Raw genomic sequence first — 26,737 nt, forward strand, 5'->3', positions numbered from 1 at the left:
TGTCTCACAAACTTGATTGAGTTTTTTGAAGAAGTAACAAAGAGGATTGATGAGGGCAGAGCAGTAGATGTGATCTATATGGACTTCAGTCATGCATTCGACAAGGTTCCCCATAAGAGACTGGTTAACAAGGTTAGATCTCATGGAATACGGAGAGAACTAGCCATTTGGATACAGAACAGGCTCAAAGTAGAAGAAGACGGTGGTGTAAGAGAGTTGTTTTTCAGACTGGAGGCCTGTGACCAGTGGAGTGCCACAAGGATCAGTTCTGGGCCCACTACTTGTCATCATTTATATAAATGATTTGGATGTGAGCATAAGAGGTATAGTTAGTAAGTTTGCAGATGACACCAAAATTGGAGGTGTAGTGGACAGCAAAGAAGGTTAGCTCAGATTACAACAGGATCTTGATCAGATGGGCCAGTGGGCTGAGAAGTGGCAGATGGAGTTTAATTCAGATAAATGCGAGGTGCTGCGTTTTGGGAAAGCAAATCTTAGCAGGACTTATACACTTAATGGTAAAGTCCTAGGGAGTGTTGCTGAACAAAGAGACCTTGGAGTGCAGGATAGTGAAGAAAGTGTTTGGTATGCTTTCCTTTATTGGTCAGAGTATTTAATACAGGGGTTGGAAGATCATGTTGCAGCCGTACAGGACATCGGTTAGACCACGGTTGGAATATTGCATGCAATTCTGGTCTCCTTTCTACCGGAAAGACGTTGTGAAACTTGAAAGGGTTCAGAAAAGATTTACAAGGATGTTGCCAGGGTTGGAGGATTTGAGCTATAGGGAGAGGCTGAACAGGCTGGGGCTGTTTTCCCCGGAGCATCAGAGGCTAAGGGGTGACCTTATAGAGGTTTACAAAATTATGAGGGGCATGAATAGGATAAATAGACAAAGTCTTTTCCCTGGGGAAGGGAGTCCAGAACTAGAGGGCATAGGTTTAGGGTGAGAGGGGAAAGATATAAAAGAGACCTAAGGGGCAGCTTTCTCACGCAGTGGGTGGTACGTGTATGGAATGAGCTGCCAGAGGAAGTGGTTGCAACATTTAAAAAGCATATGGATGGGTATATGAATAGGAAGGGGTTGGAGGGATATGGGCTGGGTGCTGGCAGGTGGGACTAGATTGGGTTGAGAAATATTGTTGGCATGGATTGGTTGGATCGAAGGATCTGTTTCCGTGCTGCACATCTCTATGACTCTATGAAATGTCGATTCTCCTGCTCCTTGGATGCTACCTGATCAAGTTTCCAACACCATACTCTTCAACTCTGATCTCCAACATCTGCAGTGCTCACTTTCTTCCAGCATTTTCAGAGGGATATTCATTAGTGCCTGATAGTCAAGGGTTCAAAACTGGCAAAACAAAGTCGAAAGCAAAAATAGAAGGTGGATAAAGCATCAGCAAACATCAAATAGGATGGGAACAGAGAACAATGTTAATAAAGCAAAATTAAAGGCACTCTAATGGAATGCAAATAACACCTAATGGGATGTGGACATTGCTGGCTAAGCCAACACTTATTGCCTATCCTGAACTTGCCTTGAACTGAGTGTCTTGCAAGGGAGGCCATTTCAGAAGCTCATATCTGTGATCAAGAATCACATGTAGAAAAACCAGGTAATGATGGCAGATTTCCTTCCATAAAGAGCAATGTGGATATTTGTAACAATTGATAGTATTTACATGGTTACCAGCTTTTAATGCTAGGCCCTAACTGAATTCTAATTTCATCATCTGCCATGGTAGGATTGAAACCCATATCCCCAGCCTGGGGTTATGAATTGATTCCCAGTCCAGTGACATTATGACTATGCGATTGGCTTACTATTTACAAAAGATTTGTGATTTGAATGCACAAATCGATGTAAATGGGTAAGATTTAATTAACATTACAGAGAATGACTACAGGGTGACCAAGATTGAGAACTGAATATTCACAGATAATAGCATTTTGGAAGGATAGACAAAAAGGAAAAGGAGGTGTGAAAAGAATCTTAAGAGATGAGATTAATAATTTAGTAAGAGAGGATCTTAGGCCGAAGGATCAAGATGTAGAATCAGTTTGTGTGGAGTTAAGGAACAACAAGAGGCTGCAAACATTGATGGGTGTTGTTTATATGCCATAAAACTGTAGTGAATTCTTGGGCAAAGTGAGAGTCAGGAAGTTAGAGATGCATATTATGTGGGTGATCATGGGTGACATCAACTTCTACATTGACGAGGTGATTCAAATCAGCACTAATGTTTTAGAAGATCAATTCCAAATTGGTTTCTGGAAAAGTACATCGAGGAAGAAACAGGTAATTTTGGATATAGTTACATGTAATCAGAAATAGCGAATCAATAACCTTACTACAAAGGAGCCTCTGGGTGATTGCAACTATAATATAGAACTTTGTATTAAGTTTGAATGCAATTAGCTCATTCTGAAACTTTTGTCCTAAATCTTAAGACAAGGTATTACGAAGGTATAAGTGGTATGTTGGTCATGGGAAAATACACTAAAAGATTTGAGGATAAACTGACAATAGCTAATATTTAAAGAAATATTATATTATCTACATAGGCCATAGGGTCCTCTAATGCATAACACAGAAAGAGAAATAGATAGTGGCAACAGTTCACGTGGACCGAATCATGGAGAGGCAATAGAGAGAGTCCAGTACAGAGGCCAGCGCATGAAGGCAGCGTGACCACAGGTTCTGAAGCCTGGCAGACACAGACTCACTTTGGAAAAGTACTTCATAGTCACTTTTTATTATCATTCTGGATTTTTGAAACTCTGTATTCCCATGTTTTTTTTTACTGTTTCAATTCTTTGACAACACTTAAAGTACCTGTACAAAGGTACCTTGTATCTAAGATGGTGCCGATAGGCGATATTACAAACTTTTCACTGCACTCACTCAGTGCATGTGGCAATAAAGGCTCTTCTATTCTATTCTATTCAAACCAAATAAGTTGACAATTGTATAAGGTCAAAGGAAGTGGCCTCTAAGGATGCCAGAGAAAGTGTGAATGCCTGAGGATTGGGACCAATTTAGAACCCAGAAAAGAAGAACCACGATACTGATTAAGAAAGAGAAACAAGAATATGAATGCAAACTAGCAAGAAACAGAAAGGATGACTAAGCAATCTTCTTTGGGTATGTCAAAAAGGCAAGGATTAGTTCAGACAAATGTTGAGACAGAAATTTATCATGGCGAGCAGGGAAATGACAGAAAAATTAAACTTCTGTCATCTTGGAAGAAGATTTAGAAAATCTCCCAGAAATCAAAAATTTGTGAGACAGAGGAACTAAGAGAGATTACTATTAGATAAGATCTAATACTTGTTGAGCTAACAGGGTTGAAGGTTGATAAGTCTAGTTGTCCAGATTGTTGAAGGTGTAGCTGGACTGATAGTGAATGCACTGGTGATTATCTTTCAAAATTTTATAGATTCTGAAAAGATTCCTGCGGACAGGAAAGTTGCAAATATAACACCATTATTTAAAAGGGGGAGAAGAGACAGAATGGACGACCACAAGCCTGTTAGTTTAACATCAGTAGCAGGTAAAATGTTGGAGTGAATTATAAATGATGCCATAACTGGATAATTAGAAAAAAATGGTAAAATTGGATTGAGTCAAAATTGATTTATGTACGATTAATCATAATTGACAGACTTATTGGAGTATTTTAAGGACTTTGAGGAGTTTGCATTGATAAACGTGGTGTATTTGGATTTTCAGAAGGCTTTTGATAATGTCTCATACAGGAGATTAATAACTAAAATTATAACTTATAGGAATGGGAAAATATACTCATTGATCAAGTATCGGTTAACAGACAAGCAAGCGGAGAGTAGAAATAAAGCCGACATTTAAGAATAGAGTACTGCAGGGGCCAGTTCTATGTCAACAGCTGTTCACAATGTAAATAAATTATTTTCATATGTAGATTAACTGTAATATTTCTACATTTGCTAATGACTTTAAAATGAATGTAAGTTGTGAGGAGGGTGCAGAGAGGCTTCAACAGGACTGCAATATATATGAATACGTGTGAAATTTTTCACTTAGATAGAAAAAAGTTAGAGGCAGAATATTTCTTAAATAGTTGAAGTTTAAGAAGTGCAGGAACCCAAAGGACCCTGGTGTACTTGTTTATGAGTTATTAAAATTTAACATGGAGTTGTACTGAACAATAAGGAAGCAAATGCCTTCATTAGAAGGAAACTTGAATACAAAAGTAAAGTTGACTTGGTACAGTTGTGAGTTGTATAGAGCCTTGGTGAGATCTCATCTGGACTGTTATCTACACTCTTGATCTCCTTACGTAAGGAACAGTATACTTGCCATAGATGAATTGCAATAGATTTTCATGAAGTTAATCACAGAAATGGCTTGAATGATTTATGAGGAGGGATTGAGAAGACTAGGTCTGTATTACCCAGCATTTTGAACAATGAGGGGTGAAACGTACAAAATTATTTTGAATGGACTGGACAGAGTAGATATTGGGAAGATTGGTAGGAGAGACTAGGACAAGGATGCATAGCCTGAGTGTAAAAGGAAGATGCTTTAGAATGGAGATAAGGAGAAACTTCTTCAGCCAGAGAGTGGTGAAGCTATGATATTCACTGCCTCAGACCATTGAGTATATTTAACACTGAGATAGATACGTTCTTGAGTATCAAGGGCTACAGCGAGAAGGTGGGAGAATGACGTTGTCAGCCATGATTGAATAGTGGAACAGATTTGATGGGCTGAATGGCCTTATCTGTGCTTCTATGTCTTATGATGAATCTTTGCAATTGCCTTCCACAGACAGCTGTAGAAGCTCTATTACTGAGCATGTTTAAGGCAAAATTTGTTAGTTTTCTGGAAACAAATAATATGAAGGGAAAGGAAGATAGTTTGAATAAATGGTGTTGATGTTGATGAACAGGTATGATCGAGTTGACTGCTGGAGCAGACTTGACAGTCTGAATGACTACACCTGTACCTATTTTCCGATGCTGCTAAAGTAATCATGTTAAGAAAGTTGTATGTTCATACTTCAGCGACCAGCAAAAATCAGGAACTTGCATGCCTCACTCTCAAAATATATAAGTGCCAAATATTGCATATGTATTAACCAGAAATTTCTTATCCCAGTGAGGAGTCGATTTGCATGTCAATATTGTGACTTAAATGTTTTCTATGTCAGAAGATATCATGTACTGACTATGTAATGAAGATGTGTTCCTTACTGCAAAGTATTTTTGACTGTCCTATTTTTTAAAAAGTCTATAATGAATGAGCCAGTACAAGAGCATTAATCTAGCTGATATGTTCCTGCACCATTGAATTCAACCCACCATGAGACTCATGATGCATTTGCTAAATATACAGGAAAAAATTTATCTCAAGTATAAATAACCACTAGGTTTGCACTTTCACCGACAATCTTCAGCATTAATGTCCTTCCTGTTCTAATTTCAGCAACACCTTCAACAATATTTCATCAACTCCTGTCTGTGCCATTTATTACAACATTAACCCATTTAAGATATTAATGTTTGGGCAAAGATAGTCATGAATGTGATGTCTAATGAAGTAAAATGATGCACAAAGGAAACAAACCAATATGGGTTCTAAATATCATCTGACCATTGGAAGGTACAGATGGTGGGTGAAGGGTAAAATTGTCATGCTGTTAAATTTTGATAAAGACGAATGGAAACTTGGAGGAGAGATGCACAGTAACTTTGTCTTGGGAAAATGATCTCAAAATCTACTTGTTTTATTCCCTCATGGGATGCGGGCGTCAATGGGTGGCCGGCATTTATTGCTGGTCCCTAGTCGCTGTTGAAGTGGTAATGAGCTGCCTTCTTGAATCGCACCATATGTTATATGGGGACTGAAAATGTTGTTAGGGAGGGAACTCCATTAATACTTTTGGAATGCTTGACAGGACTTTCTGTATGCAATATAGAACAAATCTGGTTCTGTACCTTTTACCTTTTGAAGAAGATAAAGTTGGGATAACTTGATGGCAAGAAGCTATCTGGATTGAAATAGTATAAGCAATAGAAAATAGGTCATTATGAATAGAATTAAAGGTCTTGGACAATACATATTGTAATATTTAACAGTAAGCAGTGTTGAAGGAAGAGTAAATGGTCACAATATATGAAGAACAATGCCTTTAGTGTTTGAACATGTTACATCGTAATATATTTTGAAATGTCAAATATGCTGTATAAAGAGCGAAATAATTTCATTCTCTGTGGTTTAAAATATGTCTGTTGCAACAAGAATTTATTTTTATTCAGAAAAACCTTATTCATAAAAGACACGAGATTCACTTGCTTATGAAAGAGAGCTATTTAGTTAGCCTACAAGTGTACATATAGCAATTTGTCTTAGCTGGGGCAGAATACAAGAGTAAGGAGGTTATGCCAGAACTGTATAAAACACACACACTCTCACACACTCACTCACACACTCACTCACACACACACTCTCACTCTCTCTCTCTCTCACACACACACACTCTCTCTCACACACATACTCTCACAAACTCACACACACACACACACACACTCTCACACACTCACTCACACACGCTCTCACTCACACACATACTCACTCTCTCACACACACGTCTAGAGTACTGCTTACAGTTCTGATCACCACATTATAGGAAGAATATGTTTGCACCAGAGAGGATGCGGAGATGACTTATGAGGATGTTGCCTGGGCTGCAGGGTCTATGCTATAAGAAGAAAGAGAATAGGCTGGGGTTGTTTTCATTAGAGAAGTGAAGGTTAAGCAGAGACCTGATGGAGGTGTATAACATAATGTGGGCAAGGAAAGGATGGATAGAAAGACATTTTTTTATATGTAGAGGAGTCAATAACCAGTGTGCATTGATTTAAGGAAGAGATAGAAGGACAAGAGGAAAGTTAAGTGGAGATTTTTATCATTCAAAAAATGATGAGAATCTGGAACTTACTACCCGAGCGGTGGTGGACATGGGTACAATCAAACATTTGTGAAGTATATAAATGACTCTTAAAACACCACAGCACGCAAGGCTGCAGACCATGTGCTGAAAAATGGGATTAGATTAGATAGATGCTTGACAATTAGTGTGGACATGATGAGCCAAATGGCCCCATTCCATGCTACTAAACTATATTTGGTGAAACAGATTCTTTAAGTTAAGTGTCATGCTGCCATTATTATATCTGATAACTTACTGCAGTAGAGCATAATGTTTGGATTAACAGAAATATAAAGTGACAGAAAGGAAAAATGAGAAAAATGAAAAATAGCTCTAAGAATAAATTACTACGTATACAAGTGGGATACAACAATATCCCTTTCTGAGTTCCCAAGATTATGTGGCATAACCTGACTGCGAATCGCATCATCGGAAGGGTCCATATACCAGTGATTTGCAGCCTGCAATAAGTTTATTTCCTAATTTCACATCTTGTCAGATTCCTTGACACTATGAAGAGGAAGACAGCAAGCTTCCATATTTGCCAAACTAGTAGCAGAGTGTTGTAAAACATGCTGGAATTTTGGTGATTTGTAACTCAATGTTTATTTCTGTCTGTAAATTGCTTGGATTGATGTTTAAGCCGTAACAATGATGTAAACTAGCCATTATACTGAACATGTTTTTACATTATAGTTACACAAATTCATTAAAATGTAGCTTTATTACAGAGATTACCCAAATAACATTTTCATTCTGAGAGCCTCATTCTTTTTCCAATTGTTGCTATCTCAGCGTCAATGAAAATGTGTTATCATGAATTGCTAATGCAGCTGAACCTAAAGGATAAAAGTGATATAACTACCTATTATTATTGTCGTGCAGGATTTTGATGACTCATTCTGTGAGTGCCACCTGCAGTCTGAAAACGATGTTGCAAAGCTGTTGGACTTTGTACAAAGATACTGCAAATAATACTAAAGATTTTTAAAATTCTATTAAGTGCTATGTATCCAGCATATTAAATACATTGCTAATTCATGAATCTTGCAATTATTGAGGCCAGACCAGTATTGTATATTATATCACAAGGTATTCAGGCTCTCTCTAGAACCCACATTTATGGGACATGAATTATTCTTTGTGTCTTGTTGTATTGATCCATACACAGATTTATGTTTTCAATGCAATACGTTTTTGAATTTGGACCCTGTTAATGATATATGCAAATTTCACATGTTCCAATGTATTAACTATCCAATTATCTTGTCTTTTAGGTCAAACTTCCCTTTCCAATTGATCAAATCACAGATCTTCCAAGGAATGATTTCCAAATGATGGTGAAGATGCACAAGTTAACCTCTGAGCAACTGGAGTTCATTCATGATGTTCGCCGGCGGAGCAAGAATCGGATAGCAGCCCAACGATGCAGGAAGAGAAAACTGGACTGTATTCAGAACCTGGAATGTGAAATTCAAAAGTTGGTAAGTAGATTTCAAATATTTGGTCAACTCAGATATTTGTGAGTGCTTGCTGCTTGTCACTTGCACCTGGTTGCGAAACTTTCCTAAAAATGAAGCTTAGTCCTGACTGATGCTTTCTGAGCTTTGGAAGGTGCCAGGGATTTGTGTCCACATAATCGAAAAGCTTTCAGTGTAAACCTAAAGATGTTCTCAAAACTAACTGAGCTCTAATTAAAGTCATATTTATCACAATGTGATATAATTGTGGCATTAAGAAAGACAAATATTTATAAGTTCTTAAATTTCAATTTGTATAACAGTCGTGTTCTTATAAGGCAGTTGATAAAAGTAGGTTGTTCCTTGCACAGTAACATTACTTGGCTTTTATATGTGCTGTGTGGATTCAATATCGATAAACTAAATTGAGCTAACTCCTATCATTTCCCCAAAGAGGATTTCTTTAGCTGTGGGAAGTGGTCAAATAAACCTTGTGTGATGTCATGGCATAGATTAGAAACTATTTATGAACAGATTTATTAACAATATAATGTATTTAATAACAACACCTTTCACATGATGCCTGTCTGACATAACTCAAGGTTTTATACTCAAGACCGTCCTATGTATGAACTTTACGCAATCTGGACAAGTGAGACATAATGTTCGATAGATAATAGTAAATCTTTAAAAAGAGACATGAACAACATAGAAAATCAATTATTAACTGCTAATTTCTTTCAACTTTGATAATCTGGCCTCTCCCCAAAGAGAGTTGCTTTCAAAATACAAACTTGATAAAGGAGAGCCAATGGATGTAGTATACTTAACTTTTCAGAAGACTTTTGTTAAGTCTGTCACATGAGGCTGTTTAGTAAAAGTAAAGGGATAAGAAGTAAAGTACCAACATGGATTAATGATTGGTTGACAGACAGAAAATGAAATAGAAATAATAGGCAATTCTCCTGTTGGCAGACTTGTGATTGGAGGGATACCATAAGGATCAGTACTTGGGCTCCAGTTATTCACAATATGTATCAGTGATTTGGATGTTGGGGCCAAATGTAATATTTCCAAATTTGCAAATGGCGCAAAGCTAAGCATTAATATGTGTTGTGAGGAAGGTATAAATCAGCTTCAGGAGGACTTGGACAGGGTTAATAATTGGACAAGAGTATTGCAGATGGAATATAGTGTGGAAAAATGTGAGATTATCTGCTTTAATAGGAAGAACAGATGTGCAAAGGGACTTGAAAATTCTACTCAATAAGTCACTGAAAGCTAAAATGCAGGTGCAACAAGCTTTAGGAAGGTTACTGGAATGTTAGCCTCTATCATTGGAGGATTTGTGTACAGGAGCCATGAGATCTTAGTTCAGTTGTGTAGGAGCTTGGTTAGACTAAATTGGGAGTTTTGTGTACAGTTTTGATTTCTTCATCTCAGGAAAAATATTATTGCCAGAGACAGAGTGCAACAAAAGCACACCAGGCTTGCTCCCAGGATGTCCTGTGAAGAAATATTGAGGAAACTGGGCCTGTATTCTCTACAGTTTTGAAGATTGAGAGGTGATCTGATTGAAGCTTAAAAAGTACATAAAGGGATAGGTAAGGTAGATGCAGATGTAAGATGTTTCTTCTTGTTGGACAGCCTAGAACCAAGGCTAAAAATTTAAGTTTAAAAATAAAGGGATGCTACTCAGCTCTGGGATGTGGAGATCTATTTTTCACTCAGAGGGTTGTGAACCTTCATAATTCACGACCACAGAGCACTGTGAAGCTTGAGTCTTTGAGTGCATTTCAGATAGATTTCAGATTACCAATGCCTTTAGAGTTACAGGGAAGAGGTGGGTAAAAGACATTGGGTTGTTCAGTCAGCCATGAGCGTAATCAGTGGCAGAATGTTCTGCTCCAACGTTTCTCAACAACTGCCACTTTTAAGAGTTCTAGCAGTAGCAGCATGGGTCCTAACTGATGTCTGAGGTGCACAGAGAGACAATAAGGGGTCTTAAGGTAGAGGCAAGTTGAACATGCTAGCAGTAAATCATCAAAACCAGGCTACTCACAAGCAATGCCACAGTAAGGCCCATTTTAGTATGTTAAACAAAACGTTAAAACATTCAATGGATGTTGTTAGTCTGAAACAAAAACAGAAATTGCTGAAAAAGCTCTGCAAGTCTGGGAGCATCTGTGCAGAGAAATCAGAGTTAATGTTTTGGGTCCGGTGACCCGTTCTGAGGAAGAGTCACTTATCCTGAAACGTTAACTCTGACTTCTTTCCACTGACGCTGCCAGATCTGCTGAGCTTTTCCAGCAATTCCTATTAAAACATTCAATCTGTTTTATGGTTGAAGACTCTTAATTTTATCTTTCTATTGCCTTTCATTGCTGTTGGTGGGCTTACTTGCTAAACATATGTTCCTTAGTGTATTTATCTAGACTGCAAAGATATCAGCCAGAAGGTGCACAGCAAATGCCACTGCTCATGGACTGGGGCCAGCAAATTGTTTGCTGCAGTGCATTGCTAAGATTGCTATTTTCATCTCTCTGCCATCAGCAGCTCTAGTCGAGTGAGATGTATGCATCACGCAATCATGGGAATAGGTGCAGAATTAAGTTACTTAACAAAGAAATGACTTGATAATTGTAACAGAGACATGGAATCAGCATTGCAAAAGATAGAGAATTTAAACTCTCCCTCTCATCCTCCAACAAAAAGTGATGTCTAGTACCTGACACAATAGAAACTGAGGTGAGCATATTTTTTTTTCAAATAAATATGGATATGTGATATTCATCAATTATCACTTACAACAGCTCAGCGTTCTACTTAACAATGCCAAGTTTAGTCTCTATTCAACAAATATTTGCATATAATTAAAAAGGCATTTATTGCAGCTTTTGGACAAGCAGGAAATTTTAGCTCAGCGTAGGTTTCTATCTTAGTTGCAGCAACTAGGAGACTGTGTTATTTTTAATTGTCAGGAAACTGTCTGCCTGGAACAAGCATAAAGAGAAAGCAAAAAACAGCTGTTTGAAGGTGAATTTTGGGGAGGCTTTGGTCTTATGCTCACTTTGAGGAAGTGTCGTTCATTTTTGACAATTTGGAGGGTCTTGCAGGAGGAAAAATTGAAGAAGTAGTCTTGGGCAGGTGGATGCAATTTTCTTTATGGCGCCCAGAGGAGAACTTCTGCTCCTACTGATCGCACAATGAAAACTTGTACATTTATCCTAAGGGCTATTTCTGCCTTTAAACATGCTTGATTTTTATGGTTTTTACCTGCTCTGGGCAGGCACACTATCCATTTGCAAAACCTTTACAGTATTCATTGGAGATGGCTGATATCTGAATAGATATGTAACCTGCTCATTTTTAACTGTACCCCCTACAGGCAGGCAGATGAGGTTCAAGTATTCTTCATAGTTCAACCTCATCAAAATCTACAACTTAAGTCAATTGACTGGCCGATTTAAAAAAGCATCTAATTTCAATAACAAATCTCTGCATTGAAAAGTTTAATATTGTTGAGTCACCATATTTCATTGCAACTCGTGTTTCAATTTAGTTAGGTATAGGTCTAAATCTGCAAACAGCTGCCACAATAAAATGTATAAATGTGAGGTGATGCATTTTGGGAGGTCAAATGCAAGAAGAAAGAATATAGTAAATGGCAGAACCCTTAGGACTATTGATACATAGAAAGATCTTAGGTACAAGTCCATAGCTTCCTGGAAGTGGCAATACAAGGGAGTGGAGGTAAAGTGACCATCAGACATGTTTGCCTTCAGTGATCAGGACATTGAGTATAAAAGTTGGTAAGTGATGCTATAGAGTCACAGAACCATACAGCATGGACACATCCCCTTCGGTCCAACTCATCCATGCCGACCAGATATCCCAAATTAATCTAGTCCCCTTTGCCAGCCCTTGGCCCTCTAAATATCCTTACTCACCCAGATGCCATTTAAATGTTGTAATTGTACCAGCCTCCATCATTTCCTCTGGCAGCTCATTCCATACACACACCAACCTTTGTGTGAAAAAGTTACCCATAGGTCCTTGCAGCTGACTAAAATTTTAGTTAGGCCACATTTGAAGTATTGTGTACTATTCTGATTGCCACACTATAGGAAGGATGTAGAATATTTGGATAGCGTGCAAAAGAGGTTTGCTATGATGATGCCTGGATTGGAGTGTCTTAGCTATGAAGAGAGGTTGGACAAGTTTGGATTGTTTTCACTGGAGTGTTGGACGCTGAGGGACAACTTGTTAGAAATATATAAAATTTTGAGAGGCATGAACAGGGTGGCTAGTTTTTGTCCCAACATGGAAATATCGAATACTTTGATTCAGTTGCTCTAACACAATTACAGTGAGGCAGCAATGGACAATTTCCTGACCTAGATTGTACACAGTTCTGAGCAGCCTGGAAAAATGATGGCAGCAAAAAGTATTATAATGTTATTGTAAGACCATCATTAAAATATGCAGTCACTACTCCTGAGTTTGGCAACAATGCCTTGTGACATATTCAGGCCACTTGAGAGCTTCAGGCACTTTGCTGAATTTGGCAAATTATTTTCTTCTTCTGAGCATCCTGTAGTATATTTAGATTCTAACTCTTCAATTTATTATATGTCCTTTATGACACTTTACAATACCACTCTCATGGTTGCATGTCTGCAATATGAAGGAACATTTCTTTTAGAAAATTCAATTATCCAAATTCCTTGAGTTCTGACAGCAGTTTATTTAGAACAAGACTCTTACTAGTTTACTGCATTTTGTGTTATTTTGTTCCCTCCATTTTCCCTCTTCTATATGTTTCTATAACCACTTTGTGGCTATCTGTTGTCTCTTACAAAAAGTTAGGTCTCATATGAACCAAGATGGTTAGTGCCAATTGGCACATTAACTATGGAGGGTATTGAGATTAAGCAATCCTGCCAAACTAAGCATGTTGTCTAGGTCTGATGGCCACAGGCCACTACGATCTCCAAGGTCATTGGAAAGCAATTGAGGACGTTCTGGCTGATGTTTTTCTCTCCAGTCTTCAGTAGCTGAGTCACCAGCTACTGAAGACAGTGATCTTGCTAATGTCCAGCTAAGGTAAATTAACTCACCACAAACCATGACTCATACCTCAGACCTTTTAGATCTATGTGGCTCACTGCCACAGATTTTAACCAAAGACTATAAAAGGTTTCCTTTCTTTGTTTTGAACCTTGAGAATTGGGTTGGTGTTATTCCCAAAATTATTCTTCGAATCTCTTTCTTGCCGTATACTGTGAGAACAGGAATTCTAAAGGCAATATGACAATGATATCAAAAGCTGCTACTTGCAGCTGATGGGCAAGAAAAAGATTGATAGCAACCGATTGACCATCATTCACTGCCTTCCCTTCATGAATTATAACAATATATACAAACTTGTTTTTTCAAACCTTTAGTATGTTATTGCTTCTCAAATACCAAATTAATGTATTTACATGTGATCTCAGCTTCAGATTCTTGTTTTCTAACACATTACTGGATATTATTAAGGATTAAAATTTACCCCTTTAAAAATAAATTAAGAGCATGAGTACTATTAAGAGACTACTTATAACCATTTTCCTATGTTTCTCTCAGGTCTGTGAAAAAGAGAAATTACTGACGGAAAGGAACCAGCTGAATGCTTGTATGGGAGAACTATGGGATAATTTCTCATGCCTTTGCCAGGAAGTATGTGGTGATGTCCAGTTAAACCCAGAGCAGATACAGTCATTGCACAAGTTTTGTCCAGTATTTAGGCCGATGGATGAAACTGCAGCTACAGGCAGTACCACCTTGCCCATTGCTGGATTAGAGCAGAAGATCTTGAAAACACCGTGCATTGGAGATGGTATGCAGTGCTGTTCAGAGCAAGGAGAGTCCCATCATCAGGACCAGTGGTCACCTAGCCACAATGTAGAAGTGTGCACATCAGGAAATCTGCAAGGGATTCTCAACCAAGGAACATGCTCAGAAAGGGGGCCCTCACTTGAACAGTGCAGTCAAACTGTGACAGTAGATTTCTGCCAGGAAATGACTGATAAATGTACAACTGACGAACAGCCTAGGAAAGATTGCACCGAATGACTTTTTAAATTCTTCCATCTTATTTGTTTCCCTTTAAAGTAAGCAGGAGGTTCAGTCGGGATGCAGGCAAAGTTCATCTATTGATGTTTTTTTCTCTTCAATGCACACTACAACAGTCTTAAACTGCAGCAATATTTGGTCTAGGTATTATTCCTCAGAACGGCTGAGGTTTATCCTCAATGGTGCTATACCTTGCTTGTGCAGGGAATTTGACAGTGATGACACTGTTATTTTATTATGATTATTAATTATTGTTATTAGGATTTTGGCCTTCATTCTCAAAAGGAAATGGGTCAACAACCCACTTTACCTTGAAGGACCCAATACATAGCTCAGTTGTCTTTTCAGCAAGCTTGGTGGCCCATGTCACACAACAACTCAGGAAATCTTCTGAATATTCAACATAACTCAGTACATGTCAGAGATGATTTTTCATCTAACACCTATTTACTGTAACATACTCCTGCATCCTGTGTTTTAATCTTTAGAATACTGGAACTCACCATCTGGACTGTACAAAGAATTTGGTTACAACATTCCCATTTTGCCTTCTGCAGAATCTGACCGAAACTTTTAAGAATTTAGACAGTTATGTTTTCGCACTTGAGCAATATCACCTTCTTTGTACTTCATTGTAAGTAAAAAAAAGGATTAATTTGATGTAAATTAAAATGATAAGACATCTCTGGCACTGCTTTGAAAGGTGCCTTTTGAGCAGGGAAGATTTGTTATTATTGCTGATGTAGAACGATACTGGTCAAAACTGCCACTTGCACTCTGTCAATGGATTTGTGATTTCCTACCTAGTGCATTGCACACACACGTTTAAAAACAAAGAAAAGGTGTTCAGAATGATGTTAACAGCTTATCTACCTTCCCTACCTAACCAAGCACTGAGAGCTAATCCAATTCACTGTAGCCACTGAATTCTCAGAAATAATCTGGAATGACCAATAACAACTTTTGTAAGTTCAGCTCTTGGTATTCATCAATATTTCCATTTTTAGCTCTTTAAAATTATGTTCAAAAGATCTTCTGGTTGGAGAGTGAGTTAAACACTGATGTGGATAGAAAATAAAGCACTGGTCATTGAAGCTAAATAAAGTATGTACAAACTTTTGATAAGTTAGAAAGTTAATTTGTTTAATATACTTTCCAAATTACTATATTTATAATATCTCTGCAATCAATTTTTTTACTAAAAACAAAAACAGCCACCTGTTCCTAGGCATGCCACTATTGCTTTCTTACTAATTGTGCATAAAGGTCTCACCCAAAATCACCTTTTCAATTCTCCCTCCTTTTCTCTATCAAAGCAAGTAACTTGCTCAGTTAAACAGTCTCTCGTAACTTAAGTTGTGTCACAGTAATCCTGGTGCACAAATTCACCTGAAATGGAGCTGTCCCACCTTGTATTAACATTCAAAATTCCTACTATGCTGCATGATCATTCAAGGGACCAGGTGACATTTTTGTCTTTACAATTTGGGTTCATCAAATCCACTGAAAAAGATGACTCATTAATCAGTTCTAATTCATCCAAGTCACTTTTGAGTGAAAATCAGTTGTAGAAATTAAATAGTTGTATCTTACTGTACAATAGTAAATACAATTCCAAAGTACATCATCAGATGTAAGGAACTTTGGGACACCCTGTGGTTCTGAAAAGTGGTGTATTAAATATTAATATACAAAGTAAAGGATGTTACAAGAGAAATAGGTACCGTCACTGCAAAGTAGTAAAGCATTCCATTTCCCAAGTTCCTGACACTAACAAAACAGTGTTTAAAAAGATAAATCATTCCTTCCAACTGGTGTCAACCTTAAGAGAGCTGAACTGGTAATGTACATTGGTGTTACGTACAAACAATCTTTTCAATACTTAGAGCAACCTCAGCAACAATGAAGTCTGACAAGCTGAGGTAAGGACCCCAGCTCATTAATGTTGGGAAAGGAAAACATTAGAAACTAATTGCACTGAAAACAAAAAAAACCCACATACCTAAGGGTCAATTTTGGAAGTAAATATATAGAACTTAATTTGCATTGTACGTTCTGACAGAGCTTATGCTAACAGCAGGTGTGCCAAGTAAATGCTGCTACTGTTTAGTCCATAAACTTTGCAGCTGTAAAAATATAATTTTGAACATATTTAGCGATTCTAAGAACTGCATTTAAAATATCATGACCATAAAACAACCTTATTTTCTTGAAATTCAGCAAACATTAATTTAGCCTGACATGTTTGCAAGTGCCAGTTTTTACTTTGTTGCAAGTTTTATTTGAGAACTCAACTTTTGTTTCTGATGCAGCTAGGTGTGTTTAGCAGTTACTCTTGCTGAGCAACACTTTCAGTTTCCAAAAGCAGGAAATGTGAACATTTGTCAAGATCGTGCATTTCAAACCACTGCTCAAACAGCATTTTTTTATGCTTCAGGAAAGTTAAGCTTCGTATCCATAATTTAGCAGTAAACAGTTTGCATATTTGCTTAATTAATTATATAGCCATTTTTGTTACTATTCTGAATCCTGTTACGTACAAAACTGTTATCAGGTAATTAACAGGAAGCATTATTTATCTCCCGAGTGTTCTTGTATTACACAGTACCCAGACAACCTCATTTCATTTAGTTATATATTGTTGACAAGTTATAAAAGTCAGATTCGGTATTTCAGTTCATAATCTAAAGGTGCCTTCTTTTATTTCAAATTGATTCTGGAACAGACTATTTTTTTTCATCAACTTAGTGTAGGTACTGTAAGATTTATAAGGTATAAGATCAACTGTAAGATTTCTAAGATATAGGATCAACTGCATACAATACAATATAATTCTTGTTATTGCTGAAAAGAAAAACATACTGAAGGTATTCGTCTTGCACTCATCAGGATAAATGCAAGAATGCCAAATTTCAAATAATCTCAATTTCTCCCTCAAAGAAATGGATGTTGATTGGTTGTCAAGTTGACTGTCATTGGACAAAGAATTGTCATGGAATGTAGGCTCCCTAATCTCCCTGACAAATTCTTGCTAATGTATTGTCCTTGAGAAGATTGTTAATTTGTCAGTGCTAAACCAGAGATCAATGTAATGAAGTTCATCACTGAAAAGTGCAATGATGTTTCTATCTGGGAGAATGTATAAAGTTAGCTTCTACGGAAAACATAGCCAAACACCAGATTTTATATTCAGTCAAAATAATTGGGATAATTATTTTTCAAATGTGTTTATTTATTGTCTAAAAGGCCTAGCATACTCTGTTTTCTTTGAACTACAATAGATAATATACAGATACAATATTTCTTTTACATGTCATGAACTGACCAAAGTATTACATTCAGTGTTTTGAAAATTTGCCCCGCTAAAAGTGCTGGTTTCAGTGCTTCTTCCTTTTTCGCATGTTAATTTATTATTTGCCATTTTGATTCCATCATCTTGAATAAGTAGTTTCACCACAAAAAAAATGTTAGAATGTGCAAACCCAATTTCAGTGCTGATTGGTTACTTGATCTTAGCTGGGATGCTGACTGGAGTACGACAGAGTTGAGAGTGAGGTGCTGAACAGACACAGCAGGTCAGGCAGCATCCGAGGAGCTGGGGAATCTGATGAAGGGCGAATACCTAAACATCGATTCCCCACCTCCTCGGATGCTGCCTGACTGCTGTGTCTTTTCAGCACCACATTCTCGACTCTGGCCTCCAGCTTCTGCAGTCCTCACTTTCTCCTGGAGTACAACAGATAAATTCATGCTCCTGGAATGAAGAAAGGAAAACGTACCAGGCAAATCATTGCTGATTGATGTCCAGCAATCCGAGTGTGAATATCAGGTCAGGATAGGATCAGGCTTGGATTTGTCTATGAAAGGCTTATCTATACTCACTGCTGAGACTCCAATATGAATGATGACCACTAGTGGGCCATATCCTTGCATGGAGGCAATGACCACTTAAGAGGGAGGGAACAAATAAAAACTCACGATATTTTGTTCATATTATGTGTTAAGATTGGAGTAGATGTGCAGAATATTTGCATGAATCCTCGATACAGCATAACGTAAATTCCTGAAGTAGTCCCATTAAAGGAAAACTCTCTGCTGATGGAAATCAAAGTCATTGTTCCATAATGACTTTTCAATCTGATAATATAATTGAGCTGAATTAGCACTAAACATCTAGATTCTCATGAGTATTTTGCACTTTGGACTGGTTAGTTTTAAAGTTTCGTCTCCGTGTTCTGTGCTATTAAACTCATTTAACATTTGTGCTGCAGTTTTAGGAGTAGCATTCGCTGTAATTTTAATTGCTGTTCTAAAATTCCTGATTTTCTTTTTATCATTCTTTCTTATATCTAGTTTGATGTTTTCTTTATGTCATCAATCTCTGTTCCCTCTCTCTTCAAAAACCACCATTGACTCTTGAATTTATACCACATCACTTAGAATTGGCTCTGATAGCACACAATTAGTTTTGTCCTAAAGGTCAGCTTGTCAGAATGTTGATCTGGGTGATTGGATTCAATCAAATCATGTCAGCAGAATGATTGGTAAAACTTCGAATATTTAGCTATTTTAAGGAAATGCGGACAGTAGAAATTAGTAGCAACAGAGGTAGGTGAAATCAAAAGTGCTCAGACTTTTAGTAGATTCAAGTGAATCATTCTGGAATGTGTATCTGCTAATTTAGTTCAGCTTTCTCTTAATTAACTTTAGAAACCACTCTGAGCATATATCCTAGTGATGTCCTCAAAACTCAAATCAATGGATTCTGGTTTAAAAACAAAAAAGTATTAAAGATATTTTGCATTCAGCTCAGTTATAAAAAGTATTCAAATTGTTGAAAATCAATCTTTGTCATTAACCTTTTCATCATCATCCAGTAAATATGTCACTGTACAATGAAAAGTAAATACAATGTGAATTTTCTGCCTGTTTTAAAAATGGATTTAGATGCATCATTGAAAAATTCGAATAGGTAGAGCATAAGCACAGGCCTCTGGGATTCGACTTATGATTGGAAGAGATTCATTCATCTGCAGTAGCCTTCTGAACTTCCTCCTGGTCAGTGGCTCGAACTATAGTTCTCAACATCACCTATTCTTATTGTTGCCTTGTAGCTTTTTGATCTATTAAAGTTGCAATATAAATGGGAGTTGTTACAGTTGTATTGAGGGGCTTCCACTCCTTTCCCAGCTCTAAAGTTGCCTACATTTGCCTGGTCCAGGGTCCTGGCATTTAGAATCTCAGTAGTGCTTGTTGTCTCAGTAGTAGCCTCTGCTTCAAGTGATGCTGCTGTAACTAATGAGCTGCAGGTTAACCAAAATGGCTGGCATCAAAAATATGGCTTCTCCCTAGTGAGAATCTCTAGCCAATTAATACTCTATCCAATTAACCACACCATCCAAAAAATCCTGCCAATCATGTAAGTTAGAAAAGAAAAAGTCTGTGGTGTCTGAAACTAACTTCTTGAAAGAATGGTTAAAAGCAGGAAGTCTCACTGCATTCAAAAAATACCTCATAGCTGTGGACCACATGCTGGCTGCTGGTACAAGATGAGACAGTTCCTTTTCATCTGCAAGGGCACAGTAGGATGACTGGCCTCATTTCTGTGCCATAAGGTTTTATGTTTCTATATTAAAACTCTTCAACTGTTCTCTATTAGCTTATAATCCTAGAAATTGGCCTCATGCATTATGGGTCACCACTAAAGTTCAAGTTGACTTTTCACATATTGAGCACGTTGTCGTTTTGTCCTTTCAGGATTTTGTGTTTCTATTTTCAACACGTAGATTTTATTTTAATTTCAGTTCTTGCTGTATGACTTCTAGAACCAGTGCGATTTACACTCCAAAGGGGAAATTTTACTTCCCAGTGAGAAACCAGCAGGAAGCGGGATTCTAATTTTGGAGTTGCAGAAACCGTTTTCCTGACTTAAGCAATTCTGCATCCTGCCAGTCTAGCTTCACACTCAGCACAGACCCTGGAGAGTATATAAGTCATCTAAGTCACTGGAGTGGAGGGGCTCCAATTTCAATTGGATTTCAACAGGTCTTGGGGAGCATCAGGATGGCAACAGCCCAAACATCCCTAATATTCCACTATCCTGGAAGGTTTAATGAGCTAGCCCGGCACAATTGTCCTGCTCAGTAGGCTACTAAAGTTTCATCAGGATCCTATGCAAGTGGTAATTCAAATGAATTTTATGAGTCTGCTGACAGTGAACAGGTCAGCTGTCAAAACACAACAGCAACATTAAGATAGCTGGAGCTTAGAGTTTGTGCAGGACATTTAAATCAGGCTCCTCTTGGATTCCATCAGGCCAAGGAGTTAGAAATTCCCATTGAATAATTGGAAATCAATGCAAGGGTGGTAATTGGATATTCATAAATAAAGTTACGCAGACAAATACCATTAACCAGCTCAGTATTCAAATTAGGTAAATTCATAATGATGATAATACATGAGAGGAAAATAAGAACATTTGAAAACCTTTTTTTACAACTAAAGTATTATAGTTGACATCATTTTATATCTAAAATGCTGTTCATTGATTTTTTTTGAAAAATATGGTGCTGCAGCAAAAAAATGTATTTGTTCTTAAGAGAATAAATACCTGTTACATTCATCAGGTTGTCATATGTGGTTTTCTCCAAGGTAACAGTTACGTTATATTTTTTCATCCATTGAAAAGGCCCTGTTAATCGTGACAAAACATTTGGTATTTGTTGTTTATGCTATGGCATGCCAGGGTAATTTTGCTAGTTTTTGATTTTTTTTTGTGTGTGAGCAGGAAGGATTTCTTCCATCAATTTAATGTGGTGTGATAAAATGCATTACTACTTTAACTGCTGGTATTATTTAATGTATAAAATACACAACTGCTGAATTCCTATCAAATTCTAAATAAGAGGTGAATCAATTTAAAACTAAATGGTCAACAGTGTGTGACTTAGAAAACCCTTTGTGTATAGTTTGTTCCAGAATCATATTGGAATCAAATGCACCTTCACTCTTGCCTTATGTAACATGGAATACTCTGGAGGCCATATTCATGATGGGATGGAAATAGTGTATATGAGGCAGGGTACAAAACAGCCCCTGTCTCAGCAGCGAGAGGTATTCTCTCGAATGACACATATCTACCTGTATATTGCTCCGTACCTCTCATACTTGGTCAATGACTGTTATCATCAGGTGTTTTTTCTACATACTTTTTACACAACTTCTGTGTGAGATAAATGTAGTAAATAGATTCATGGCATCATTTCAACATTCTAGGTCTGAAACTTGTAGTTGAATTATTTTTATCCCAGGTGACTGTTTTCTGCGGTGTTTTTACTGTCATTATCAGATAGGTGTAAACGCTTCCTTTTTGTTAAAGAGCAAAATATTTGTTGGAATGAAGTTTTTAAAAATTCACAGTGTAAATACAGTATTGTGAAAAAACTTTCAGTTGAACTGCTAGTGTTAAAAGATTTTGTCTAGACATCATTTCTGTTTAAATAAATGACACATCATTACATAGCATAAAAGAGTTCTAATTGTTAAGTGTGTTGTAATTGCTATTGGGTATTTCGCAGCCAGAAATCAACTTGAGTAAATTAACCTTTACTCAATTAAAACAATACACACTTTTGTTTTCTATGATCCAGTTATTTAAGAAATATGCTTCAATATTAGTTTGGTTTAATTGATCTGAGGAAATAGAAAACAGTCTTTGCTGCAGCTACATTCTTCAGCTACATGTGCAACTAGTCCAGCTCACTTTACAACTGTAACGTTCTTGCAAACAATATTCAATTAATCAGCTCATTAATTGATTTTTAGATATTTCTTCACTTAATTTTAAATAATTGACTTATCAGATGATATTTAGGAAAAATCAAAATCTCCACTTGATATTTCTTATTATTGATTTGCTGGGAATTTCATAAAATTAACCTGTAAATTGTAGATACCAATATGCTATGCACACACAACTAATACATTGACACAACAGTCATATAGATTATTTTCTTTCAAAGTCATAATAGAAATGGTACAATATTTTAAGCAGTGACATACAAAGAAGGAAAAGTGTCCTTATGATAGATGTCAGGTAGAAATTGAAATTGAAAACCAAGCTGAATACAGTGCTCAAAGGTGAATTGAGAAAGTGATTTTGTTTTTATTCACTCGTGGGATGTGGATATCACAGACTGACCAGCATGTATTGCCTATCCTTGTTGCCCTTGAGAAGTTGGTAATGAGCTGCCTTCTTGCACCAGTGCAGTCCATGTGTTGTAGATTGACTCCAATGCCCTTAGGGAGGGAATTCCAGGATCTTGACCCAGTGACACTGAAGGAACAGCGTTAAATTTCCAAGTCAGGGTGGTGAATGGCTTAGAGGGAAACTTACAGGTGGTGATGTTCCCATGTATTTGCTACCTGTCCTTCTTGATGGAAGTAGTTGTGGGTTTAGAAGGTGCTATCGAAGGATCTCTGATAAATTTCTGCAGTACATCTTGTAGGTTGTACACACTACTGCTACTGAGCATCAAGGTTTGGGGGAATGGATGCTTGTTGATGTACGCCAATCAAGTGAGCTGCTTTGTCCTAGATGGTGCCAAACTTCTTCAGTGTTGTTAGAACTGCATCCATCCAGTGGATGTTGTGAGATATTAAGAGATGCAAAGAGGCTTTATGAAAAAGAAAACCAGCAGCAAACATAAAAGGGAGTCCCAAAGCCTTCTATCAGCACAAAAATTGAGAGGAAAAAATGGACCAACTTAGAACCTAGAATGTAGAAGGTATGCTTAATTTATGAAATAAATATCTTGCATCTGCAATTGCCAAAGAAATTAATGTTACTCAGCCATGGTGACAGAGGAGGAAATTCAATCAGTAAAGGGTTCAATATTGATAAGTGGAATGTATTGGATAAACTATTTGATACTTAGAGTTGATAATACACCAGGACTGGATGAGATGCATTCAAGGAAATTAAAGAAAGTGACAGTGGAAATTACGGAGATGCTGGCCATAAGATCTCAAGTTTTCCTGGACTCAAGGGTGCTGTCAGAATGGTGAAGAATTGCAAGCTCATGCCCTTTTTCAATGAAGATTGGAAGGATTTCTTGACAATTACAGTCCACTTAGTTTGACTTCTTAGACCCCATGAGGGGACAGACAATTCTGAATATGATGATGTATAATGAGGCTGACTTGATTAGGAAGGTTAAGGTGAAGGAACCTCAAGGAGTAAGTTACTATTATATAGAGTCATAGAGATGTACAGCATGGAAACAGACCCTTCGGTCCGACTTGTCCGTGTCGACCAGATATATCAACCCAATCTAGTCCCACCTGTCAGCACCTGGCCCATATCCCTCCATACCCTTCCTATTCATCTATCTAGGAGAAAGTGAGGACTGCAGATGCTGGAGATCAGAGCTGAAAAATGTGTTGCTGGAAAAACACAGCAGGTCAGGCAGCATCCAAGGAACAGGAGAATCGACATTTCAGGCATAAGTCCTTTTTCAGGAATTAGGAAGGTGGGTCAAGCAGGCTAAGATAAAAGGTAGAGAGGAGGGACTTGGGGAGGGGCGTTGGGAACGTGATAGGTGGAAGGAGGTTAAGGTGAGAGTGATAGGCCAGAGAGGGGCTGGTGGAGTGAGGCACTCTTCCTCCAGGTGTTGTGTTGCCATGGTCTGGCAATGGAGGAGGCCAAGGACCTGAATGTCCTTGGCAGAGGGAGAGGGGGAGTTAAAATGTTCAGCCACGGAGCGGTTGGGTTGGTTGGTGCGGGTGTCCCAGAGATGTTCTCTGAAACGTTCCGCAAGTAAGAGGCCTGTCTGCCCAATGTAGAGGAGGCCACATCAGGTGCAGCAGATGCAGTAAATGATGTGTGTGATGTGATCCGCCCCCACCCCCACTCCGGCCTATCACTCTCACCTTAACCTCCTTCCACCTATCGCATTCCCAACGCCCCTCCCCCAAGTCCCTCCTCCCTATCTTTTATCTTAGCCTGCTTGGCACACCTTCCTCATTCCTGAAGAAGGGCTTATGCCCGAAACATCGATTCTCCTGCTCCTTGGATGCTGCCTGACCTGCTGCGCTTTTCCAGCAACACATTTTTTCAGTGCTATTCATATACCCTTCCAGATGCCTTTTAAATGTTGTAATTGTACTAGCCTCCACACTTCCTCTGGCAGTTATTCCATATATGCACCACCCTCTGAATGAAAAATTTGCTCCATAGGTCTCTTTTATATCTTTCCCGTCTCACCCTACACCTATGCTCTCTAGTTCTGGACTCCCCGATTCCAGGGAAAAGACTTTATCTATTTATCCTATCCATACCTCTCATGATTTTATAAACCTCTATAAGGTCACCCCTGAGCCTCCGACACTCCAGGGGTAACAACTCCAGCCTATTCAACCCCACCCTGTAGCTCAAACCCTCCAACACTGGCAACATCCTTATAAATCTTTTCTGAACCCTTTCAAGTTTCACAACATCCTTACGATAGGAAGGAGACCAGAATTGCATGCAATATTCCAAAAGTGGCCTAACCATTGTCCTGTACAGCTGCAACGTGACCTCCCAACTCCTGTACTCAATATGGAGAAGCTGGAATCAGATGTAAAGGTATTACAATTGAGTAAAAATAACTACAAAGGTATAAGGGAGGAACTGGCCAGAGTTGATTGGAAGGGGGAACCTAACAGGGGAACAGCACTGGCAGGAGTTTCTGGGAGTAATTCAGGAGGCACAGCAGAATGAACATACAAAGAGAGAAAGAGGCAACAATGGCTGACAATGGAAGTCAGGGACGGCATAAAAATACAAGAAAAAGCGTACAAAGTGCTCATGATCAATGGGAATCCAAAGGATTGGGAAGCCTTTAAAAACCAGAAGAGGATAATTTAAGAAACAATAAGGGGGGGTGGAGGGGAGATTAAATATGAGAGTAAGCTAGCTAGTATTATAAAAGAAGATTGCAAGAGATTTTTAAATAGATTTTTAAAATTAAGAGAGAGGCAAGAATGGAAACTTAACCGCTGGGAAGTGAGGCTGGAGAAGTAGTCAAATGGAGTAAAGAAATGGTGGAGAAATTGAATAGTACTTTGCATCATTCTTCAGTGGAAGACATCAGTAATATACTAGAACTTCAAGAGAGTTAGGAGCAGAGGTGACCGCAGTCGCCATCATTAAGGAGAAGATGCTGGGGCCACTGAAAGGTCTGAAGGTGGATAAATCATCCAGACCACATGGACTATACCTCAGAATTCTGAAGAAGATAACTGAGGGGATTGTGGAAACATTGGTGATCATCTTTCAGGAATCACTGGTGTCAGGGAGGGTCCCAGAATACAGGAAAATTGCTAATGTAACACTTCTATTCAAGAAGGAAAGGAAGGAGGGAGAAGATGAGAAACTGGAAACTATAGGCTGGGTAGCCTGACCTCGGTCATTGGGAGGATTTTAGAGTCCATTATTAAGGATGAGATTGTAGAGTGCTTGGAAGTGTGTAGAAAAAGGTGTGAAGCACAACTTCATCAAGGATAGCTCCTGCCTCTCAAATCTGTTACAATTCTTTGAGGTGATAACATGGAAGTTAGACTATGGAGAGCCAGTGTGCGTGATTTACTTAAATTTCCAGAAGGTCTTTGACGAGGTGCAACACAGAAGGCTGCTACATAAGGGAAGAACATTTATAAGAAAATAATGGGTACAGTATTATCATGGATAGATTGGCAGATGCTGAAAATGTGTTGCTGGTTAAAGCACAGCAGGTCAGGCAGCATCCAAGGAACAGGAAATTCGACGTTTCGGGCCAGAGCCCTTCATCAGGAATGGGGTTGGCAGATGGCAGAGAATGGGGATAAAGGGATCTTTTGCAGGATGGCAGACAGTTACTCATGGAGTTCTGCAGGGGTCAGTCTTGGGGCCACAACTATATATGTTAACCATCTGGACAAAGGATCCAAGGGCATTGTTGCTAAATTTGCAGATGACACAAAGATAGGTGGACATTAGGTAGTGTTGATGGAGCAGGGAGGCTGCAGAAGAGGTTGGACAGGCTCGGATAGTGGCAGAGAAGTGACAGATGCAATACAATGTGGGAAAGTGTGAGGTCATGCATTTTGGTAGCAAGAATAGAGGCATAGATCATTTTAGTAATGGAAATGTGGAGCACACAG

The 26,737-nt window shown here is 38.2% G+C and overlaps 1 protein-coding gene across 1 annotated transcript in view; it reads left to right on the plus strand.

The window, feature by feature from the left end:
- bach2b (BTB and CNC homology 1, basic leucine zipper transcription factor 2b) overlaps window positions 1-14,637 on the plus strand; it is a 275,550-nt gene extending 260,913 nt beyond the window's left edge. Inside the window, exons 4-5 of the mRNA XM_060820958.1 lie at window positions 8,255-8,461; window positions 14,066-14,637. Of these exons, the coding sequence (XP_060676941.1) occupies window positions 8,255-8,461; window positions 14,066-14,554 (696 nt within the window). The 3' untranslated portion in view covers window positions 14,555-14,637. The remainder of the gene's footprint in view (window positions 1-8,254; window positions 8,462-14,065) is intronic.
- Window positions 14,638-26,737: the final 12,100 nt, after the last annotated feature.

The sequence above is a fragment of the Hemiscyllium ocellatum genome, chromosome 3 (assembly GCF_020745735.1).
Source record: "Hemiscyllium ocellatum isolate sHemOce1 chromosome 3, sHemOce1.pat.X.cur, whole genome shotgun sequence".
Classification (NCBI taxonomy): domain Eukaryota; kingdom Metazoa; phylum Chordata; class Chondrichthyes; order Orectolobiformes; family Hemiscylliidae; genus Hemiscyllium; species Hemiscyllium ocellatum.